The sequence below is a fragment of the Ambystoma mexicanum genome, chromosome 4q (assembly GCF_040938575.1).
Source record: "Ambystoma mexicanum isolate Mex_15411 chromosome 4q, UKY_AmexF1_1, whole genome shotgun sequence".
Classification (NCBI taxonomy): Eukaryota; Metazoa; Chordata; class Amphibia; order Caudata; family Ambystomatidae; genus Ambystoma; species Ambystoma mexicanum.
In genome coordinates this window covers 840,742,635-840,768,149 of record NC_090928.1, presented here as the reverse complement: position 1 = coordinate 840,768,149, position 25,515 = coordinate 840,742,635, and the positions used below count along the sequence as shown (strand labels likewise).

The following is a 25,515-nucleotide window of genomic DNA, read 5'->3' as shown; positions in this document are numbered from 1 at the left end:
AGGGAAGGTTTTTTAAGGAGGGGGAGGACCCAAGACTCTTTGAGGTTGCTGGGGACTGTTCCTGAGGCGAATAAGGCGTTGATGAGTCTGGTGATGAATGGCGATAGGTCTCTTGCCGCATCTTTAATGATTTGTGGGGGACAGAGGTCGCCTTTACAGTTGGAAGGTTTGAGGCTAAGAATGATTTTTTCCACTTCTAGGGTAGTGACTTTGGAGAAGCTAAAGCGAGTACTGTTGGGTGGGATGTGAGTGGGTGGAGTACTAGGGGGGGGTATTACTGGGGTTGGTTGATTTGGAGAGGGAATCTTTCTTATTTTTAATTTTGGTTTGAAGGCCTAGGACTTTGTTGTTTAGTGCATTTTGGACACTAGTGCACCATTGTTTGTTCTTCACGCAAGTATCTGGGACAGGTACTGGTGTTTCCAATTCTTTGATAATTGTAAACAATTCTTTGGTACTAGAGTTGAAATGTGCGATCCTCTTGTTATAGGATTCTTGTTTGGCAGCTATAATTTCTTTTTTGTAATCGGCCTTGATTTTGTTTAATAATAACTTGTTATGGTCAGTGGGAGACTGTCTCCAGATTTGTTCCATTTGACCTTTTTCTAGTCGAAGAGCTTTAAGGTGGCTGGAGAACCATTGGTTAATGTGCTTTTTTGGTTTGCTTTTTCTGAGCTTAAGGGGTGCGATGGAGTCTAAGGCTGTGCGCATGGTATTATTGTATCCTTCTACGAGGTCATAAGGGTTGGAAGCAGGGAGTCGGTTGAGCGTGGGGAGGATGAGTGGGATCAGTTTTTCCGCTGTGATATTTTTCTTGCTTCTCGTGGGGATGGCTTCGGCTAATGTTAATTTGGTTATGGGGCTTGAGGCTTCAAGCGAGAAGGAGAGGAGGTGATGGTCAGACCAAGATTGAGGTGAGTTATTGGTGATGAGTGCCGGCAAGTTATGGTCTGCTACCCAGTCGAGGGTTCTTCCTTTGTTGTGGGTAGGGCTGGATACTTTTTGTGTGAAACCTAGTTCGGACAAGGTGTTGTTAATGAGGGTGGCCTGGTGGTCTTTGGGGTCTTTGTAGCCTAGGTTAAAATCTCCTAGGAGGAGGCATTGCGAGGAATTTTTGAGTTGAGTCCACAAAATTAATAAGTTAAGCCTGTGGGCAGCATGGCGCATCATATTTGTGAGAATTGCCTGAATTACAGAAATTACATTGGGGATTAGGGAGGGGAAAGGTGGAGAGAAAAAAGAGAAAGGAGAAGCAAATTATTTGTATGTCCGTAGTGGAATGTACAGTTGTGAACAAGGAATTAGGACCTGATAATGCTTACCAGGTGGGGTTGATCTATGGGAAGAGTCCCAAGTTGTTCAAGAATGCCGCGTGGCAATTTCTAAGATCCTCAATGGATGTCCTAAGGCTGGGAGGCAAGGTTCAGGCTGTCAGCAAAGAATGAGGCCTGAATGGTACTTAGTTAACATGATCATGTCTAATTTGTGAGTGAGAGGAACTTGGACTCAATCTCAGCACATCAAAACTCCAAGTATTACAACATCTTCGTGAAGACAAGAACATAATTATCAAAGAAGCTGATAAAGGTGGAAATAGTGTCATTTTGAACACCAAGGATTAGATTGAGATGGCAGAGACCCACCGAACCACCCAGGGAGCTATGACAAATTGAACAGCAATCCGCAGGCCAGTATTCTAATCAAACACAAACTACTTTTAAAGAAATACCATCATCAAGGGCTACTTACAGATGATGAACTGGGCTACCTCCACACAAACCACCCAGTTATGCCCACACTCTACCTTCTGCCCAAGATACACAAACACTTTGTAAAAAATACCAGAAGGAAGACCAATTCTCAGCAGCATTGGTGGCATCAACGAAACACTTGGACATTATATCGACAACGTGATCCAGCCACTTATTACAGCAATACCTATGCACCTGAAGGATTCCATGCACACTTTAAAAATCGTGTCCAAAATAAAATGGAAACCAGAATTTCTGCTAGCAACACTAGATGTTAAAGCGCTGTATACATCAATAGACCACAAACTCCGCCTACAGAGCATTGAATTTCTACTTAGGAATGAGTCAGCATCCTTCTATGAACAAGAAAGACTTTTTTGAATTCTCGCTATCCAACAACATCTTTCTCTTCAATGGAACCTACTATCAACAAACACGCAGAATTGCGATGGGAGCAAGCTATGCACCTTTACTGGCAAACTGTTTTATGCACAGCTATGAGAGCAAATTTGCATTAAACATGCCAATATACAAAGAACATATGGTTCTGTTACATAGACGATATACTCCTGATATGGAACGGCTCGGAAAACCACCTAGAGAAATATGTACAGCTGTTGATTTGCAACCAGTTCGGGTTTGAACTGGCCAGCCATATTAGTGCAAATACAATTAATTTCCTTGACTTAACAATCATGATCAAGGACAACCAGATCTCGACCAGAACCTTTCACAGTAAACATTATCAGGTCTAATTCCATGTTCACAACTGAACATTCCACTACACACATACAACTAATTTGCTTCTCCTTTTCTTTTTTCTCTCCACCTTTCCCCTCCCTATTCCCCAATGTAATTTCTGTAATTCATGCAATTCTCACAAATGTGATGTGCCATGCTGCCCACCAGCCAAAAATTAATGAAATTACTTTTTTAAAAGATAGCTTTACAAACACTGAGAAGCATTTTGGAAAATGCTTGCCTACACATACCTAGAATGACATAACAATCTTTTGGAAGATTGTTGCCTACACATACCTAGAATGGTAAGGTTATGTGTAGACAACAATCAATCCTCCCCCATCTCTGACTTGTGGAGTTCCACAGGGCTCCTGTCTGTCGCCTCTGCTTTTTAATCTGTATATTCGCCCCCTTCTTGACCTCTTGAGTAAACTTGGAGTTCAATATACAAATTACGCAGACGACACGCAAGTAGTGATATAACTGAGTGGCTCATATAGCAATGATGTTGAAACTATTCATAACATATACAAAGCCATACAGGACTGGATGGCCTGTAATTCACTGGCTTTGAATGATGAAAAGACCAAGCTCTTAATAGTGTCCTCCAAAAGCACCCGGACTAAACTTGATCCTAACTATGCCAGCTTCCCTATTGCAGATAACATCATCATTGTCCAAAAGAAAGTTAAGATCCTAGGAGTTGTCCTTGATGAAGAGCTATCCATGAAGTCCCATGTCTCTAGCATTAGGTCTAGCTGCAGACTGATTAACAAGCGAATAGGATTTATTTGCCCATTTATCACAGAAAAAAACTGTGCTCTCCTGTCTTCAGCACTGATAAATTCTAGATTAGACTACTGTAATAGTCTTCTATCTGGTACCACAGCTACTAACGTTCAATCTCTGCAGCTGGCCCCAAATAATGCTGTGCGCACTATTTTCAACCAATCTCGTCGCACCCATATCACCACCTTTAAGAAGAAACTTCACTGGCTCCCAGTAAAACATCGTATTACACACAAGGTGTTAACTACGACGCATAAATGCCTGAGCCTTAGCAATCCCGCATATCTGTCTGCACGCATTAGCATTAAGTCTAATGAGAGGAACCTTCGCTCATCTACAGTGGTCGTCCTCAAACACCCCAGATTTAGGACAGCCAGATTTGGGGGTACCACCCTTGATGTACAGGGTCCCCTTCTTTGGAATGCACTACCAGCTCGGATACGGCAGATCCAAAGCTACACTGTGTTTAAACGGGCCATAAAAACTCACTTCTTTAACCTGGAATAACTTGCTCATGGTTCCTCGTTTTCTTTTGCCTTGTCTGTTTGTTCTTTTTTGTTCTCTGTGTGCGCCCTGAGGCCTATGGGCATGTGGCGCGTTAAACAATAAAAATCAATTAAAAAAAAAAAATGTCCTACATAGAAAAGCCAAGAGACACCTTTCTAGACGGGAGACCTCATGATGAAGGAGACTGGAAAGAATGGTTATGGGACAAGTAAGAAAGGAACCAAAAAGGAGTCCTTGGTAAGCTAGGAGAGGAGACAAGGAAGGGAGGCAACCGGAAGTCAGCAGATAATGAAGGGAGGTGACAAGACACAGCTATTCCTTTTTGAGGCAAAGCCCATTTCAAAAGAGGAATATAGTTTAGGGAAGGTTTAATGAAACCATAGCTTTCTTAATATTAAACCAGATACTGTTTCTTTCTCATCTCCCATTGTTCCCCCTTTCCTTCCTGTCCTCCGTTCCCTCTCTCATTTGCAACCTTTCATCTCATTCCTTCCATCTTGGCTGTTAGATAAAGGTACTGCTGTATCTTGTACAAGCCCATAAATGATAAATCCAATCCAACAGTAACATAATTTTTGATTAGGTGGTGACCTTTGGCGTAAAAGCACATTCTTGTTTGCTGCGTCACAGCCTCTTTTAAAGCTTTAATCGCCTTACTACTACAACAATTATTGGTAATGAAAAGCAATCATTAAATATCTTTTTTTTGTTCATTTTATTTGACCTGTATTTTGACCCATCTCTGTGACAGGTTAGTGTAAACTGAAACAGACTATTGCAATGCCTTTGCTATTAGTCCCATGGGCGGGCACTGATAAAAAGGATAAACCCCACAGTAAATGTTTCATGATTACAGCCCAGATGAACCTCTGGGCCCCAGCAGTGCTGAAGGTAAAGGGAGGCTGGACCACCTTGATGCAGAATTGGCGTCTAAAACACCCTTCCAAGATGGCCACCGCCAAAGATAAGACCATTCTCCTAAGATGGCCACCGCCAAGCTCACAGCCCATTAGCCTAAGGAATGTTCCATGCAACAGTCATGCCGGGCCTGGAAGACACCATTCTAAACACAAAGACAGAAAGAAAGAAAAATAACAAGTAAGGGCTAGTAAGCGCTAGCCGTGCACACAGTATTGCGCAATCTAGGAACAAACACGCACAGCAAGTTGTGACTCGTGCAGTTCTGCTTACCTTGTGGGGTTACCGCTCCTCTGCCAGTGAGCACAGACCTTTACCCCATCTGCAAGAAAAGGAAAAGAGAGATAAAGTAACTGCGCAATCAAGGACATTGTGTATATGCAAAAGCACGAGAGACTAACAGGAAAACAAAATGAAGTAACTGGTCAGGAATCCACTCACAAGCCATACCACCATACAGTGAATCAAGCCTCCGTCAGGTGACCACCTGGGAGGCGGGGGTGGGTATGCCCTACCACAGTAGTAACCTCCAACCCATATTTTTTTTTGGGGGACACTGCTGCCGAAAAGATGCCCAGGGTGTCATAATCTTCACGCCAAAACCCTATCCTTTTTACCATAAGGCATGACTGTGCCATTTTGGGAGCACCACACATGTTTGTGGTAGGAAAAGGTCTGGTACAGCCACCAAGGTATCCAGACAGCCCTGCAAGACAACAGGTGAGCATTAAATAATGCTTGTATTTAAAAGTATGGACTTGGCCATCGGTGCAGGCACAGCACAGTTCATTATCCCTGCAAATCCTTGTAAGCATTTAAGGAGATTCTGGTGGTCCGTTGCATCATAGTCACTGGTATGCCAACGAGAATTAAGACTGCCTTCTGGTCTTTTTCCCAGGCGATGAAGAGCTTTCACTAATATTTGTAGATATGTTTTATAGATTTAGTTCTTTATTTCAATTGGGTTTTTTACTATGCCATTCACCACCATAGTGGTCTTACATCACCACGGCTTGTCCAGGCGATGCTCTATTGTGCCCCGATTCAGCGATCACCTGACCTGATCTGCGTGGGAACATAGAAAAGAACAGAAGTAGAATATATATAGTGAAGGAGTGTGAATAGGGGAGGAACAGGTAAACAGTTGGAGTTGTACTACTGGTTTGAGGGAGTGCGTGTTAAGTGGTAGTAAGGCTGCCGCCTGTGTAAACCTTTGGACATGGATGATTCAAGCTACTCATCTGGATATGGCAGTTTTAGTACATTAATTGGGTAGCATTGGTAAATGGTCAATGCAGGGTTGTATGATGGACTCGAGATTGACTCCAGTTTGCCCTTGAAGTGCGGATGCTTAATTTTCAGAGAATGTTTTTAACAACTGTTGCGAGTCAGAAGAAGGACACAGACCTTCTGAGGACATTTTTCACAAATGTTTTTATTAAAGTAAAACTATGAGGCCTCACTGTCCCCATTACTATGGGTGATATGGGAGCTGGACATCGACATATTCTGAGTGCGACAAGCAGAGCATAATGTGAAAAAGCAGTTCAGCCATGTTAATGCAAAATAATGAGGCGATGACAATGTACATTTTTTTAAACTAACAACTGAAGCTTGGTAGATTTGCAGAATTATCTGATAAGTACCAGCCTTTATGCTAGATCACAGCTATGTGAAGGCCTTAAGCTTGTTTGACAGTCTTGTAGGATACTGTGTGCCTCCCATTTACACTTGGCTTTGTTGCCACTTTCCTCTTCAGGCACTTGCTTGTGAAGGGTATTATGGCGTTAGCCAAACATTGGCCGTGCCTTTTTCGAATTAGTCAACAGATTTGTCAAGTGTGGTGTAATAATTGCATGATGTTGTGGGCCTAGGACATTTCCTTGATGTAATCGTTGATGTGCGATGAGATGTCATTGGCGAGTGTAGCAATGCATTTTTAAACCCCATGGTTGCACAAGGTTTCACCAGGAGGGTAGATTTTCAATGCTATTTGGTCTTTTTCTGACTAGGCAGACTGGTTTAAAGACAGTAAAAGAGGTGTGTAGAGTGGGAGAGGATATGCTTGAGGGAATGTGAGGATTGTAGGTGGCAGCTAATAACACATCTTATAGTTTTAGATGAAAGGTCTTGAAGGCCTTTTGCCGTTGAATGGATACAGTGGATATGTTATGTAATATCAGTGGGCCTGTTGAATCCTCAATGATCTTGAATAATTTGATAGATTTTCCGGACCTGCTTGTGAAATAAGCTTTCTAAGTGCACTTGACCTCACTGTGGTAGTCTTGCCCATGAATCTTATCAAGTTCTATCAGCTCCAGACTGGAATGTTGGCTAGAATTTATTTCCATCCATCTTTCTGCGAGGCGAGACCTACTGTAGTAGGTTCTTGGCTGTAGTGTTTTTTGTGCATGCTTTGGACAATGCATCCTATTGAATGGAAAGACGAGTAGGTTTCCCAGAATATCTTAAAAGGAATCAATAAACTAAAAATATGTTATATTAAAATCAAATGGCATGGTAGACTTTAACTCGCCTTGTTTTTGGTTTGCCGTATTTTGTTTTTTGCAACTTTTAAACTGTTTTTATGTATGTGTTAAATTGTATACGTATTTACATTTTGCCGTATTTACTCAATTAAATGTACAACACACGTTTCAATTTTTTTGTATGAAGGGTTATGACTATTATACTTTAAATGTTACAAATATTGTAAATTATAAATGTGTGTATATATATATATATATATATATATATATATGTTTTTAAGTCAATGTTATTAGGTTTCTAATGTATATTGTATTTTTATAGTGTTTATAGTGTTGCATTTTTGTTATGTTTATATACCAAATTATTTATTTGCAATTATAGCATGGAGTTTGTTAATTGATATTATTTTCTATATAAAGTTTGATACTGAAATCATCACATGGGAAAAGAACAGAGTCACTGCTCACAGGTGGGCACTGCATAGCATGCCAGCAAATGGCAAAGAATGGGGCACTTTGGTCAACTGGTTCACAAAAAAGATCTTTACATAAAGGCTGATTAAAAGCATAAGGAAACAAATAAGGAAAGAAATGTTCATGTCTATTTTGTTTCTTTAAATGTATGGTTAATTCTATTCTAAAAATGTTCCGTATATTCATTTTTTATTTGCCCTTTTTTGGAGGAATCATGCTTGGTTGTATAATTTAAGTTTGTTATGGTATAGTTATTTTGTATTCTATACACGTGTATACTTTGAACATTTATTATAAGTGTACATTTAATGTACTTTTCAGTAGTTTTACATTTAATACAATCACTTGTTTGTATGCATATAATTATCAGTTTAGGAAAACACTGTATGCTTTTACGTTTGTGGGTGAGTTAAGGTTGCCATGATATTTGATTTTAATATATTACTTAATTTATTGAAGTGTATTATGTTACCTTAATGTTATTATTTGTAATGTTTGTGGACTTTTAAGATTTAGTTGGCTTAACCTCAACCCTGTGTTTATTCTGAGCATAAGTAATATACATACTCCACATTTCCTTGTACATTTTGGATAGAAACTGTCCATTTATTCTGAGCATGCGCAATGTACATATTCTACATGTCTGTGTTCATTTTGTATTGAAACTGTACATTTAATAAGCATGCATAATGTACATACTTTACCTGTCCAAGAGCATTTTGTATAGAACCAGTACATTAATGTCTGTGTACATTTATTCTGAGCATGCTTAATGTACAGACTCTACAGGAAAACTGATATGAAAGTCAGCCGTTACTTCATATATGAACTGTGAAACTCGTATGCTTTGTAGGTGCGAGTGCTAAGAGAGCACGTGCTCTAAAAGCACATGCCATCGGAGTGTGTGTAGTCACTTTTTCGGCGGGAGGCGAAGCCGGCCTACGCAACTAAGACCGGCAACCAAGGCTTCTATCCTGTCTGACCCTGAAGCCTACTACCTGGAAAGCCGCCCAACGAGCTGTAGCTTGCCCCGAGCTGCAGGAGCAGCGTCGGATCTTGCATCTGTCTTTGAAGGTAAGCCATAAGGCTTCACCACTCCCTCGTGAGCATCCGCCACTCTACAAGAAATATTCATCATAAAAGTGCAGCTGTTGGCTTTATTTCTTGTAACCACTGCTGCTATAATTGAACAGCGTTTTAAGTGCGCTTCTCCTACTTGAATCCATGTTCAAACCTGGTGCCCCTAGCCACCCACGAAGGCTGCTACACCCTAAAATGGCCACTGTGTGCGTTCCGTAGTTCGACACCTTGATGCTACAGTCGAGGTAATGCTGATTGGCTAACCCATTTTACAAGACCCAATCACGTTTCGCCAGGAGGCGAAGCCGGTCTACGCATCTAAGGCCGGCAACCAAGGCTTTTATATTGTCTGACCCTGGAGCCCACTACCTGGAAAGCCGCCCAACGAGCTGAAGCTTGGGCCGAGCTGCAGGAGCAGCGTCAGATCTTGCATCTATCTCTGAATGTAAGCCATAAGGCTTCACCACTCCCTCGTGAGCATCTGCCACTCTACAAGAAATATTCATCATAAAAGTGCAGCTGTTGGCTTTATTTCTTGTACCCACTGCTGCTATAATTGAACAGCGTTTTAAGTGCGCTTCTCCTACTTGAATCCATGTTCAAGCCTGGTGCCCCTAGCCACCCACGAAGGCTGCTACACCCTAAGATGGCCACTATATGCGTTCCGTAGTTCGACAACTTGATGTTACAGTCAGGTAATGCTGATTGGCTAACCCAATGTACAAGACCCAAACACGTTTCGCCGGGAGGCAAAGCCGGCCTACGCAACTAAGGCCGGCATCCAAGGCTTCTATCCTGTCTGACCCTGTCCGACCCGTAACGACACGGAGAGGCTTGAAATCTGGCTCGTATCATACCCTGATGTGTGTCCACATAGGACGGTAAGCCACTCAACATTTCTTTCTCATTCACCCCTACTAATAGGGGTGAATGAGAAAGAGAAGAACTTGACCCTGTTGGGATTTACTGCTTCTACACAAACTGCTCCTGAACTTTAACCTCCCCGCTTCTCTGATTAACCGATTAACAATGCCTGCCTCATTTGAGTACACTTACCTATGCTCACTTACCTTACTGCATATGTATTATCTCCTGACCACCTCACTCAGTCTTGCTAGCGCCCGCCACAACGACTACAACTGTATTATTGATATCATAGGCTCCGTATCGTATGTAGCCACACTTGTCATTCTACGTTTCATAAGCCTTAACATATACTAAATTGATTGCGGATTACTGTCTTTGTCCTGATCCCTATGCTGTTGTGAACCTCTCGTTAGCGCCGTTCCTTCAAGTCATGTCAACCTTAGATATGTTAAACGACACAATTACCACTGTCGGTTGTATTGTTCGGATCTTTGGGCGTGCCCTTTAATTATCAAGCCTTTGTGTGGATATCTGATGTTTTCAATTGTTTAAGACAGATGTTGCTTTGATTACTCTTTTGCTATGCCACCTGGCTTTAGGCTTCTTATGGTCTACATGTTTAATCTTATCCTGACGACCGCAACAATGATTATAGCAATTGCATTTGCTACTGTGCATATCGATGCCTAGCTGCACCAGAGCAGCTGACTTTACCTAGCCCACACAGTTACTCTATCCATTTACCTTTATTTTGAACCCACTTTCAGTACGTACTCTCTGCAATTGGTTAGCGATAACAAGGACCTGTATAACTTCATGATTTGTTCAGCAAGACACCTTGCACCTAGAAATGTGCCTGATTACGGCTTGACACCACTACTAGTAAACTGAGATTTACCTACGACAGTTTATAACATAGCATGTATACTACTAAGCCCTTGACTGCTAACCTATGGTTTCTATTCACATTAAGCCTCCTCTACACTATAGAGACAGACCATCGCCAGCTTGAGGTGCTACATCCCTCTCAAAACATGACTCTCTGCCCATCCGCCGAGATTAAACCAACTAAATTTCTCCCGTCTCTAAAACTGAACTCTCATGAGCCACAGGTTAAACCAACTTCATTCCTCCCAAGCATAGCATTATGCCCCAATGTCCATCTTCTGAACCAATCTAGACAATCCACCTTAATTGATATTCCTACTCCTAGCCAATGGATTAAACTATTCGCTATCAAACCAACGGCGAATCAACCTTGCTGTGGTGACCTCAGAAATGAGAGACTAGGCTCTAGACTTACCGGACAATCTTCTTTAGCGAGACTAAGTTATAGACATATCAGACATGTAGTGCCAGCGGTTATACCTCAGGAGAACGCTCGCATTCCACCTCAGTCTAACAAAGCTGTTCCAGAACATACATTGCCAGTGCAAACTACTCTCCTAATTACCAACACTCCTCAGATCAAAAAATCTACCAAGAACTCAAATGAAGTTTTTACGACTTCACCCCAGGAGACTAACCACTACATCAAGGGTGCTTTAATTAACGCAAGATCCATCATCGCGCATGCCACAGATATAGCGAACATTATCAACAAGGGAGATCTAGACTTCCTAGTTCTCTCTGAGACCTGGCTGCATGCTGCTGCAGGACCATCCCCCCTTTTGGCCATCCCTGACTCCTACAATATTATAAGGGCTGATAGAGAAACTACAAAAGGTGGAGGGGTTGCCTTCATCGCTAGGTAAGGCCTAGCACTTACAGTAACAACTATCCTCGCAATCAAATCTTGCTAACAGTCAAAATAGCCACTTCCAAAGTCAGCTCCTTAACCATCCACCTTATATACAGACTGCCTGGCCCTGTTGGGTCTTTCGAAGAGGGCATCATCGCCATACTCTTGGACAGAACTAAACCTTCACAAATATTATTGTTAGGTGACTTTAATCTAGGATTCCAGGACTCAAATGACCATTCAGGTAAACTCCTTACTGACTCCCTAGCTGAAATAGACTTCACACAAAGAGTTGCACAACCTACCCATGAGAAAGGAAGAACACTACACTGGGTGGCTGATTTCAATTGTGAAACGTCCATCACTACAATCAAACCCCAGCCATGGACAGATACCTTCTTAATCTCCTTTACGATCTGCGCCAACAGCCCAGATAACAAACCCAAAATAATGGCCCCACCTCTCCTCACCAGAAAAAAACGCAATATTACCACAGACAAGTTGCTGCCTATCTTGCTCCCGCCCTTAAACTCATATAACTTGCAAGACCCTGCAGAACTTGTTGGACTTTACAACAACACCATGACCCAAGCCCTAAACGCTATTGTACCACTTAAACTCCGAAACAGCAAACCTAAACCACACCTTAATACTTGGTTTACTCCTCAGTTAAACGCCTTAAGGCTCGAAAAAATGAAAATGGAAGCCAAATGGAAAAACCTACCCTCAAAAGAAAATAAAGATAAGGTGACGAAATAACTAACTACAAAGCTGAGATTATGCGCACCAAACAAGAAACCTATAATGAAAGAATCCAGTTGGCCAGTTCCAGTACTAAGGAACAATTTGCAATACTGAGGGAACTAGAATCCCCTATTGCCCCTGACGACCCATGCCCAAAAAACAAAGAAGTGTGCAAGGACATTCAAAATACTCTTTCTACCAAATTTGTCATCCTCCAAAACAAAACAGCTACCAAAAGACTAAACCTCCCCAACTCAGAGTCTTCCCAAAGACCGCTAAAAAACCAAGACCTTAATAAACTTCAAGAATTCAAATTCGCTCAAATCACCACAGCCGATGTTGAAAAAATGATCGCATCCCTTAAACCATTGAGCTGCCAAGATGACACGTGCCCTGCACAAATAATCAAAGAAGCAGCCAGAGACCTTGCCTCGTTTATTACAAAACTGATAAACGCTTCATTTAGGACTTAGCAAGTACCAACTAATCTCAAGAAAGCGTGGGTTCTGCCTTTACTTAAGAAAGCTTCCCTCGACCCATCGATCCCAACTAATTACAGGCCGATCACCACTGTCCCGTTCTTACTTAAAATACTTGATAAAGCGGCATACCTTCAAATCCAGCACTACCCTAGAGGTAAATAATCTTTTAGGGCATAGACAATCGGGTTTTAGGTCTCTCCATGGAACTGAAACTGCCCTGAACGACTTTAAAATGCAAATAGATCAACTAAAAGATAACAGACAATGCACTCTACTCCTCTTACTCGACCTCTCATCTGCTTTTGATTTGGTGGACCACAATAATCTTTGTGAACACCTCTCACCAGCGGCTAACTTCTCTCAAGAAGCTGCAAACTGGATTAAATCCTTTCTTAGTAACAGATCGATGAGTTTTCTCTCAATCTGATGCGGCGGACCCAATCCCCATTACATGCGGAGTACCACAAGGGTCGTGCGTCTCTCCGACCATCTAGAACGTATTTACCAAGCCACTCTTTGACAAACTGGAGCACCTGGGTGTCATCTACACAAACTATGCTGATGACACCCAGATCCTTATACCCTTTTCTGGAAACTATGATACAGACCTCGCCCTCCTCAACAAAATCTATCTCATCCAGGCATAAAATGGCTATCCATAGCCTCTGCCTGAATGATGAGAAGACAGAAATCCTGATTCTAGCCACCCCTACAAACCTTAACAAACTTGATGCCTAGTATGCTGCATTCAATATTGACGGCAACATCATCCAAACTGCTAAGGACTTTAAAAAAAACTCGGATTCTACTTTGACTCTACTCTGAACCTTCGTAAACAAGTTAATGTGACAGCTTCGGCCACCTCTTACACATGTATGCTTATACATGCATACAAACCATATCTCTCCAATAACAATTGCATCATTATAGCTAGAGCGTTAATCTTGTCAAAAACTTGATTACTGCAATGCACTTTATGCAGGAGCAAACAAACTTCAAACACTACAAAATAATGGGCTCAGAGCTGCCTTGAGTATCCCCAGGAGAGATCATATCTCAGGAATTAGGAGTCACAAATGGCTCCCCATTAAGGATAGGATCAACCTCAAATTAGTCTCCATTAAGCATACATGCTTAAAAATGGCTGCTCCACTATACCTAAGTGAGAAAATAATTTTTTTAAAACTCATCCCGACCGACCAGGTCCTTCAACTCCTTCTGCATTAATGTTCCACGTTTTAACCTGAAATTAGCTGGTGGTAAGTTTCCCCGTTCGAGGCGCCTTAGCCTGGAACCAATTTATGTGTTACGTCTTTCCAGAGCATTAGGTCCAACACGAAAAATGACTATCTGTGAATGACACTCCTTCCCTGAAAATACCTAGAGTAGCTGAGTCTACCCCAACTTCCATCCTGATTATGCACTTGTCCTCTAAACACTGTAATCTCCTCTCTACAGATGCATCATTATTACTTCATCTGTTCTCGTCTTGTTTATAGCCTTACTGCCTTTTTTCTTGTCAGATATATTATGTACCTATTGTACTGTTATTACCTTTTTGTATTTACTAATTTGTGCTTCTAAGCTGTCTTGTAATGCGCCCAAATACCTCAGGGTGTGGCACGCTCTATAAATAAACAAACAAGTGTTTTATTGGAGCATGTGTCTTAAAAGGGTATACCGTAACAATGTGCTCTATAAAGTATGTTGTGGGTGTGCGTGTCATAAGAGCATGTGCTATAGAAGTGCATGCTGCACACGTGCTGTAGGAGCTCGTGCCGTATGGAGCACCTGTCATAGGAGTGAATATCGGGGTGTGTTGTAGGAGCCTGTCTCTTAGGACCATGTGTCATAGTTGCACGCGTCATCGCTGCGCATGCCATAGGAGAGCGTGTCACAGGTTCCGCTGTCGTGGGTGCACATGTCATAGGAGTGTTTGTACTAAGAGCTTGTGTCGTAAGACTGTGGGCCTCATTACAAGGTCGGCCCACTGCACAGGACAGACAATTGGGGGTGGGGTAATCCACACCAGGTGGACTGCTATCAAGTTCAGGCTTTTACTTTGTTTCTGGGTGATGAAGTTCCTTTTTTCAGGTTTGAAGACACAATCCTTTAAAAATACTTATTCACTATTGAGGCTAACACACTGAAATTCCTAGATCGCTTGGTACTTGTTGAAAAGTGCCTAATTGCTTAGATTTCAATCCACTACTCCTGCACCAACTAGGCGCAGTGCTTGAGCCACAGCTATAAGCGTCAGGGATAGCTTTGTTGATCTAACAGGGGCTTCATGGGTGGCAATAATGTCTTCTGTCCCTGAATTTCTACAGCTACCAGACAGGGCACTCAAGCCTCTAGGCTCTTGACATGTTCAGCAGGCAAGCCAATATTGTTGTCCAATTGGGTATTGCATGATTTTGACCATCCAGGTGTGTGAAATCACATTATGCCATGATTAAAATAATTCTCAGAGGACCTTAGGCAGCTAATGATGCTCATTGGACTAGAAAGAGATACACAATCATCTATAGAAATTTGGGACTCCACCAATCCACTGTCAGACTGATAGTCTGTCTATAAATGCATATAAATGGAGCAAGTTAAGTTACCCGAATTATGAGCGGTCGGCCTACCAAAACCTGTCAGAGAACAAACCGGCCAATGATCCAAGAAATCATCAAGAACAGAGAATGGCATTCAAAGATCGGCAGGCTACTCTAACCTTGTCTAATGGCAAAGTAGAACATGTTTGCATCTTTTGACCTCAATGACAAATGTTCTGGTTTTCGAAAAAAAAAAAACATCTGTTTGCACTAAGGAATCTCTTTCCATCCTTCAAGCCTGGCGCTGGGAGTAGATTTTTTGGGGCATTGCTGTCTCTGGACCTTGATGGCTTTCTATAATTGAGATATAAATTTTGCGTTGTTTCAGAAGATTCTAGAAGAGACACTTGTGCCATCCTCCCATGAGTTAAAGCTGAACCAAAAGTGGGAAATGCAGCAAGACAGGAATATTTAATGTTAGAGGCCTTTCCTCAACCCTGTGGTGCGTGGTGTGAAGAGGCCCATCTTCAGTATGAGAAAAAGGTGTCCAAGTTAGATCAGTGGGTAATCTAGCAGGGCAGCCAAGCTTCATTATTAGACAGGTGTGGTCTGGTACCAATATCCTTCACTCCATAGACTTGCACAGTAAAATACACCTAGACATATGAGTAATAGGTTCTCCTCCTGCAATTCCTACTATGGCCATGCAATGGCAGAAAAAGCTATTTGAGGGCACAGACAGTATTGGAAATGATGGGTACCTGCACACGTTTTATAGGGATAGATTTACAGAAACGCCTGTCGATGCCTATTTTTCAGTTCCGATGTAAAAAGCCTTCAATGCTCTTGGCCATCCACTAAATAGCAGAATATGCTTAGCATGTGACTTTAAACTGATATAAGAAACATAGAAACTGTTACTGTGCAAGTAACCTTTCTCATATATGTTTCTTTAATATTGGGTTACGGTTAAAGCCATTATCAAATAAATACTTATGAATACCCCAACATGCAGCTATACAAGCAAAACACAAGAAAGGGATAGGGCATAGCTTTCACTTCAATCCAGGGCACATATTATAGTAGTCCAATATAACAGGTAAGTACTAGGAGTACACATATTCTATGAAAAAGGGAAGAAAGGTAGTAGAACAATATAGAAAACTGTCTGAATGCACCAACATATATTAAGCAAAATTAGAATGACAGTACTGGGCCTGACTAGGCCCCAGTTCACCTTTAAAAACACAGACGCAACGTAACCACTGGTATTCTATAATACAGATTGAACTCCAGTGATTTATTATATTAATCAAAGGTACATTATAAACACGCCATGGTTCCATGGGGGCCGTGGGAAATGCCTCAGTTCAGGTAAGTACCCCAGAAAATCACATCGAAAGAGCTTAGTAAGTTTACAAAGGTGTTCCCGTAACAAATAATGCGAACAAATCCCATAGGTCTTCTGCAGTTATAAGGAAATGTCATGTAAGTGCTCATTTTACCCGACAGGGGCAGTAGCAGAGACAACCAGCCAGAGGGGAAACCAAAGTGGAACTCGAAGAAGACTTCCAGCCCAGGGTGAACGTCAAACTCCTCTACTCCCAGACCCAGGAACCATTGTAGATGGAACCAACTACAGAGGCAGGATCCCAAAACTTTGCGACAAGTACTCAGTGCTGTTTGCAGAGAATTCGGCTGAAGGAACGATGGGTGTACAGTTGTGTGTCTGACTAGCGGTGGTTGGGACTCCGAGTAGGTGGCACTTGAACCTATAATATTTAGATACAAAAGAGAGGGTTCCAACAGTGCACAGGGATTATACTCTGTTAACTTTAAGCAAATCACACTTCATAATCCCCTGGTAATACAGGCATGAGCAACACATCCTAAGTGAGAATGTTGCATGAAAGGAATGAATCCATAACACATGCATTGAAAACCATACATTTTATTTAATATTCATGACATCAAAAAATATGTTTTATGTTTATATGAACTTTTTGACACAACAATTTGGTAATGTAAATACATAATGTATATCATATTGCAACAAATGATCTCACATTCTCAACTAAAACATTTACCACACCCAATGACGTAGTGTGAATAAACACTCCACAATATTAAAAACACCTCTTTAGGGGACTGTGTATGTTAGCCTTCTCACAGTCCCTGAGCCTGAAAGTTACATGTTTCAGTTCCCAAACACTCAGAACATTCTTCAGGGGGTTGATTAGTAAACTGCTCCAATTTATGGATGTGCTCAAATAACAATTTCAAAGCTTGCCAATGTTGTGCGCCTTGTAAATATCTAGTCTGAAAGTGTGCAGCTGCGGAGGCTATGCACCAAGTATCACCATCATGAAAACATCCAAGCATCCACCTTTTTTGCTGTTAGTGTATGATTCGACAGAAAACACAATCCTCATATGACCCATCTGTCAGACATGTCCAGAGATTACAACTCCAGTTTGTATCACTTGTCTTTCATCTGATAGAATCTCATCATGGAGTCCCATGGTCCATCGGTATTGGGTAATAATATCCCTATATATATATGGTCGTCATATATAATGTCGCCGAGAAAAGGGTGTGGCAACATTATATAGGTGACCATATATATAGGAGCAGGGGATGCGGGGGTGTCCCCCGCTCCCCTTTAAAAAAAAAAAGGGGGTTTGGAGGTGGCAATTAATTTGCATGGCGTTATTTTTGAGGGGACATTATTACATGGAACCGGTCCATCATATGAAAAACCGTGAAGGCTGGATATAGAACACCAGTTCAAAAGCCGTTCAACCTATGACCCAGCAATAGCCCACCAGGCAAGCACACAAAGGTTTTGGCAACCAACCATTTAGGGTGGGCATATAAACTGCCAGTGACACAGTAATTCCCACATTGACTGTAGATTGGGAAGTCTTGAGGACTTCAACCAGTTTAAACACCACCCAAGGGTACCCTTGTAGGATCGCAATGCGTCCACATCAGCAACATGGCAGCTTTAGGCTTACCTCATGGGCCTTATACGCAAATGGAAAGGCCAAAACAAATTGGCTTAAAAAGTGCTTTAGTACCATCATTTTAAAAAGAATATTTTATTTGCCTATCGGTTTAATGTAAATGTTTCGGGAGGATAGCTCAACGGCAACGTGCTCACCTTGGAAGTAGGACGACACGGAGCAACATGGGTTCGAGTCCCGGGTCCACGCTTAGAAACCTCTGGGTCTTAAGCGCGTTGTAAATAACCCATCATATCATATATCATAAAACGTTTACAAAATTAGTACCATAATAACTACCATATTGGCACATTGAGATAATAATGTGGTATAAAGTGGCTACCTACATGGCATAGCCAAAACAACAGCAGCAGCCACCAGCCTACTCCACAACACATTTTCATGATGATAAAATCACCCTTGGACCCAAATGGGGTGCTTAGAAAGCACCCCTGCCCTTGGAGCCATATGAGTTACTTAGGGGCAGCACACCAGAAAAGGATTATTTGGAGTGGCACTTTAACAGAACACCCTCTAGCCGCAAAAAAAAAAATTAAACATCCATGGAGGCCAGCAAAAGATTAGGGAAGCCAAAAGTAGGCAAATAGAAACCCATAATGTGGTTATGCCCTAACACTTAACACACAAGCAGATCCACAAAAGAATGGCTGTAGGAAAGGAAATTATTTTTTGGAATGATCTAATCAATGTCTGTGTCTCAATCCTCAAAATGTTGTGGCATAGCCTAAAGTGAGCCATTTTGTGCAAATTTGCCCTCAAATGTCACCGAGTTGAAGCGTTTCTGTAAAGGTGAAGTGGGCAGATGTGATCAACTGAGGGTTCCATCATGTACTGAATCCTAATAATTGGCAGGATTTTGCTGACACAATAAAACAATGTTGACTCAGTGGATAAATGGTTGTTGAAAAATGATCTTGTGTTTTGTGTCATTTGTTTAATTGGGTTATTTTTATTCGTAGGAGTTATACTTAAATCTAAGAACATTTTAGGTTTACAATATATGAAAAGCCTATCAACATTATGATGCCTACCATTCCATTGATGTGCTAAACGGCAATTATCAAACTTCCATATAACCCACTATGGACAGGAAAGCAGGCAAGCAAAATAATTAAACTCAACTCTTTATGTGTGCGCCAAAAGAATGGCATAGAAAAGGTTACAAGGAGTGGCGAGTCTTGAATGCGTTCATTGCCCTCGACTGGCTAAAACCGAGCCCATTCCCCCACAGAATATAACTTTTGAACATTTAAGAAATGCCTGCTAAGTAGTAGACAAGTGGCGATTGATGCCATTCCATCCTCTAACGCCAGAATTTGAAGAAACAACCTTTGGGAGCCCGAGGTGGTCCTGAAACAAAAAAAGGGCTTAAAGGCAGACACATGATTGAAGGTAGAGCGATGGAAAAACAAAGACGTTTTGAAATATCTCCAGCTAAAACAGCTTTTTCCAAATTCAGAAGAGTTGGCCTACAACTTATTCCAAATCAAAACAGATTGCTCACTCTTGCATCTAAAAGCAGCTGGGGAAGAGCACACAGATATTCCAGTGGAAGCCAGTCTGGACTTATTGAAGCCCTGAACTGGAGCCATAAGAGGTAGAAGAACAGGACCAGTCTTATACTAGGATATGCGCCGGACTTACTGGTACCCAAATACACCTTGTAATATTTACAGAAATATCTTGAAGATTTGGTGGCGCGAGCATGGTGCAGAAGACTTGACATATGCCATGAAATTGTTACCTCATTGAACAATTCTACCAGAAGGTGTGCAGAACAGTGATCACACAATAGTGCTGAGAATTTGAACAAGCCACCTCTAAAAAAACTATTTAAGAGAATCGATCATACACTGAAAGATGAGAAACAAGCTAGCCTTAAAAAGTAAGTATTGTAGTCTGCAACTTGCCAACAGAGGCAAATCATTTTGAGGAATTGGAAAAAGGGTGCAGGCATTCAATGCAAGGAATGGACAGATTTCATGTTGCAGGTCCAAGTCTTTCAGAACCTCCTGATAAAGTACACCTATGTATGATGTGTACAATAATCTAGGGTAGGATTTGTACTTTATCCGGATAAAGGTCTATGTGGTGTAAGGAACTCATTGTGGCAACTGTAACACAGATACCAGTGATCACAATTCAAGGGTGTTTATTAAACAGTAAAGTGGGTGAGATAAACGCCTAATCTAAACCTAAATCTAAGATGGGAGCAGGCTACAGCAATCAAATAATAATAAGGCAGTCCTAGTGGCATCTTGTCAAATAAAAAGAGCCTATACTAAAAAAAAAAGAACATTATTGCCAATCCTTACCGCTAAGTTACAAAATAGTGTGGGATAATGTTCACCAGAAAAGAAAGAAGTGTTCACAAATAATAAGTCAGGATGGTTTAGCTAGGGTCTCCCTTGCCCACATTTTCTAGCACGGGAGAAGGTGGGACTTAAGCATAGCACACTCCTGGACTTCGCCAGCACAAGCTTGCAGTTCGTTTCCAAAATATCAGGGCCTTCTGTGGCCAAGTCTCTTTCATACAAAGTCTCTTGCTTCAGAGGACCTGATGTGCCATAATCAACAAAAACAAAAAGTTCCTTTCGGTAATCTTTACGTCGGGTGATTTCCCTTCACCCTTGGATCCCCCCTCAACAGGGATCCAATCCTTCTTGCAACGTGGGCCTCACTGAGTTGGGTTCACTATGGCCCTTCATTCAAAATATCAGCAACTTGTACCATTCAAGAGTCTTTTTAAACAACCGTTCACTGTGGACAACCCTCAGCCGGGTTTACATTTGTCGTCACAATGTTCACAGGTGTATCACTGTTCACCCCAATTTGCAGACATTCCTCAGCCGGGTTCACATTTGCCAAATACACAGTTCACTTTGCTTTATCACAATGCAGGTTTCATTTCCCTTAGCTTTCCTCTTGGCTTTCCTCTTGGCATCCCTCCGTCGGGTTCACTTAGCCTTTCTAACGCAGTTTACAATTCTATCATATCAGCAGAAAAGTGGGGTTCCCTTCCCCAAGCTTTCTTTCGGCATCCCTCTTTCGGGTTCACACTTGCCACAGTTCATAAGAAAATCACTTTAGACCCCCAAGGTTCACTTCTTACCCAAGTCCTGGTCTCAGCCCCTAGCCAGGCTTTCTTTAAAGCCCCCAGCCAGGCTTTCTGCATGTTCTTTTAACACAATGTTCTCAGGGTTGTAACTGGTCACCCTAATTCATAGACATCTCTGTCGGGTTCACATTTTCGGCCATTGACGCAATTCACTTTGTTCCCTCAGCGTGTCAAAGACTTTCGACTGTACAAAGGGTTTTGCTAGACTTTTGTAGAACCACTTTGACTTCTTACGCCGGCCTCTCCTAGGATCTCTTGATATTTACAGTTTCAACAAAGGGGACCAACCAGAGTCCTTCGAATGAGCGCCCACGTGGCGCCGGACCACTCTGCTGCTGGTCCTTCACTGGGTTTTCTCACAGTTCAGGCCCCCTCATCCGGGCTCAGACCTTCTCGCTCTCACAGTCTCCCTCTGCCGGGCGTGGACCCCCATGTCCCCCTCTTCCGGGCTCAGACCTTCTCACCTAGATTTAAGGGTCTCTTAAGGATCTCGCTCTGTCGGGTGCGAACTCTTCTTCCGTTTTCCCCCAAAAAATGTTTGGGCCTTCCAGTCCCAGAATGCATTGCAGTGTATTTTGCTCCTACTTCAAAACTCCCCAAAAAGGCAGTTCTGGGCTCCGGGAGCTGCAGAAGTTTCAATGGGAGTGTGTCCTGAGGTCAGGTTCTCAGCGCCTTTTCTCTCAGAGACCTGGGCTTGCCTGCTGGGCCCAGGGGAGGAGCGCTGGTGTGGCACAGCCTGGAGAACTCAGCTGCTCCTGGTTTTGCCTCCTGGAGGTTCAGGTCTAGCCCCTCACGGCAGCCTTGCATGCATTAAAAGGTCCAGTGCGGTGGTTCCCCCCTCCTCCAAGTCTTCCGGGGTCTCTGCAGCATAACTGATCTTTCCCTGCCGTCTCAACACCTTCCAGCATCACCAGCTCGCTCAAAGTGTGCGCTCCTGCTCCGCCTTTATTTCCTGGGAGTCTCAGGTGGAGTCAGGTTTGAGTAGTTGGAAAAGGAGGCCTGACCTTGCCTGCCCTCATTAGCGGCACAGTCCAGTCTTAGTATGGCATGGTCTTTCTTCTGTCGCTCAATGGTGTTGTGAGAGATCTTCATTCTTGCAGCTCCCCTCTTCCTCGTCTCAGTGTTTGTCCAAGAAGCCAGTGTGGAGAGATTGTGGGAGTTGTGGTTTTTCTGACTAATTGGTGAAAAACTGTGTAGGGGTTTGTCAAAATCAAGAGTGGGACGGTAAATACATGTGTTGGTGTGGTTTTACAGAAAGGTATGGGGGCATAATGGAAATGGTTTGACAATATTCTATTTCAACTGAGGGAATACATGAGATGGTAATTGCAATTTCTTTCTCCTAGTTCCCCATGCCTCCTTTCTGAGTTGGTTTGGGGTTTGGGGGTGTACACGGGACAGGATTTAGAATAACCTATAAGGGCGGAGGAAGTATCAAAAAGGGGGCAATACCGCGTCTCGCCATCGGATGTCTCAACCCCATTTCCCCCCATTCCCCGGGGAGCCATCTCCCAGGTGATTCTCCCGCACTTGTCCAACCCCAGGGTCTGGATCCAAGGGCGATGGCCGTGCACTGACCACCTGAGAAAGAGATTCCAGGGTTCAGACAGTGAGACACCTTCAGGTTTCTCACAGTGGGCAAAAGTAGAGGCTACGCCTAGGTCCACAGTCCAGCCATTTGCATATAGCCACACACTGCATACATCCATTACAAATAAACAGAGATATTATGGAGGACAGTAAACGGAAAATGCCTTAAAAATGCCTTAAATCGGTATCGAGCTGCAGTGAAATGAAAGGCCAAAATCTAAACTGCATCTGGAATGGTAGAGATGTCTCCTGCCATAAGGGTGGGGCTGGGGTGTGGGGGTGGCAATCGGATAAGAGCGTATGCCCCTGTCTCGTGTTGATGGTGTGAGCATGAAGAGCTCAGGAATGAAGCCATCATAAAACATGATAGGGATAGAGACCGGAATGGGGAAGGGTGTTTTCTGCAAAACTGCAGCCAGTTTTACTTCTTGGGGAAAGAGACAGAGAAAATGGTAGACCACGTGTTAAAATGGGGCGAGTCACGGCTCTGAGGAGAAAAGTGGTGAACATTGAGGGGTGGAAAGGGATGCAGTGACAAGGTGGCCTTTCTGTGTAAGCATAAATGGAATGATAGGGTGGATAATACAAAAATATAAGGTGTACCGTAGGGACAAGATTGCATAAAAATATGAAAGCGAAAAAGAAAGCAAACAACATGAGAAAAAATAGATAACAGATTGGATGAGGCAATTAATATGGAAAGAAGGCAAAAGGTCTTATATAGGGAGGTGGCAGGGGGGCAGGGTTTAGCTGGTGTTATGAGTGCGCGAAGATAGCCACGGATGGGGTTGGGAGTAGGCTTGCTCTACGAGATTCTTTAATGGTCCTTGGGTGGATTGCCAGAGTTAAAGCAAATCAGTATTGCCACTGAACCTCTTGCAGTCCCACCAATATGCAACATCCATGGGGATATAGCTTTGCCGTGAGTGTTTATTATTTTGGTGTCACTAGGTAAAAAACGGGGTATAAGGTCCTCATTTTGCACATGAACTTTCACCAGACATACCGGCCTCATTTTGTTATCCGTTTGCACATTTGGTGCTCAGTCTCACTTTCACAGAATAAAAACATTTGTGCAATGCCAAACTCATACATACATACGGAGTACGGTTGAAGAAACTTTGCTGCATTTCAGATACCACATAAGCATTTAAAAATAATTGGAAAATTAAACACTTGGATAGTGGGCAGACAAAAGTAAAACTATAAAAGGCAATATTGGAGTAAAGCAAAGTTTAAAATATCAGTAACACATTTTGTATAATTTTAAAATGTAATGATTGTTAAAATATCAATACAAATGTAGTTTTAAAAATATTCAACTACATAAAGATTTGCAGTGACATATGATGACTGAACAAACTACAGGCCTCGCTGTGTGTCAAAAACAGGGTACAGAAAAGGATAGAAAAACGTCCAAGACTGATCTATTTACTCACACAAACTTGCATGCTTTTTAGTGTCATTAAAAGATAGTGGTGTGTTAAGCCTTTTTATTCATTATTTGTATATGTACCTTTAAAACTATGTTTATATTTATGTTGCAATACTAAAACATGTTTGCATTCATTTTTGTGTAATTCATTTTACCAGAATTTACTTTAACAAGAGGTTTGAGTGCTCTGATTTTAACTAATTTGCTCTTACTTCATAGTGCCGTGCACTTGCGAGAAGATTAGCTATCGCAGACAAGTCGAAGGAGGTTCTATCAGAAGAAATTAAATCTGCTAATCAGAGCATCAGCAGATTGCAGGTTGGTGCTTGAAATTTTGCCTTATGTTTGCGTTTGCTATCACTTAAAGTGTTCATAATGTGTTTTTCCATGTACACAACACAAGGGTAATCCCAAAAATTCTGTTTCCAGAAATTCCTCATTATATTGAAGGCAAGAAACCACCAGACGACAACTCTTGACTACGTAATTTCAACCTCACAAGGTTGTCTGATGAAGGATCAGTTACGTTTGCAAAACAATCCTTGTCTCCAAGGTTTAGCTTCCCTTCCCCTGAACTGTTTCAGACAAAGTATTTTAAATGCTCTGTTTCACCAAAGTTCTATTAAAGGTAATGAAAATGTCTCTTTCCTTGGTATTTTCCTTAAGATGGTAAAGCAAATGTTCTGTCTACAATACAGGTTGAAATATATTGAAAGAAAGTATTTTATAGTCTTTAGTATGGCAAAGCAAAATATTAAATTTTAATAAAGGCTTGATATTAAAAGTTCTTTTTCAACAAAACATTGGTTTTCCTGGTGTACTTCCCTGCCAGGAAAACCCTCTACTGAATAGATGTCCTGGTTTTTCTCTCCGGCCAGGAATATCTCCCTCTTGTTCTTTGCAGATCCCTTGCTATACTCTCCTGCCAGGTATCTCTTCCCAAAAAGGTTCACTACCCGATGTATCTCGTGTATCATGTTTGTCTGCAGTGTTCACTTTCCTTTTTAAAGTATCGCACATTTGTATTTCCTCAATGATTAAGCTTTGTTAACGTCAGTAAAAACTTGCTCCAACTTTCCCCATATTAATATCCAATACTTGGGGTTGTGCTCAAGTTTTGTTTATCAAATTCTTTCTTAATATTGATTGGCTCTTGGCAATGTTTGTTTCAGTTTCCTCAAATGGATACTTCACACAAGGGAACTGTTATAGCTTTGGCC

General features: G+C 42.0%; 1 protein-coding gene across 2 annotated transcripts in view; it reads left to right on the top strand.

The window, feature by feature from the left end:
• The window catches only part of PPP1R21 (protein phosphatase 1 regulatory subunit 21), a 1,307,116-nt gene that overhangs the window by 1,160,922 nt on the left and 120,679 nt on the right, over positions 1-25,515 (top strand). For both annotated transcript variants that reach the window (XM_069608410.1, XM_069608409.1), the window contains one exon: positions 24,515-24,613. In XM_069608410.1, coding sequence (XP_069464511.1) covers positions 24,515-24,613 — 99 coding nt within the window. The remainder of the gene's footprint in view (positions 1-24,514; positions 24,614-25,515) is intronic.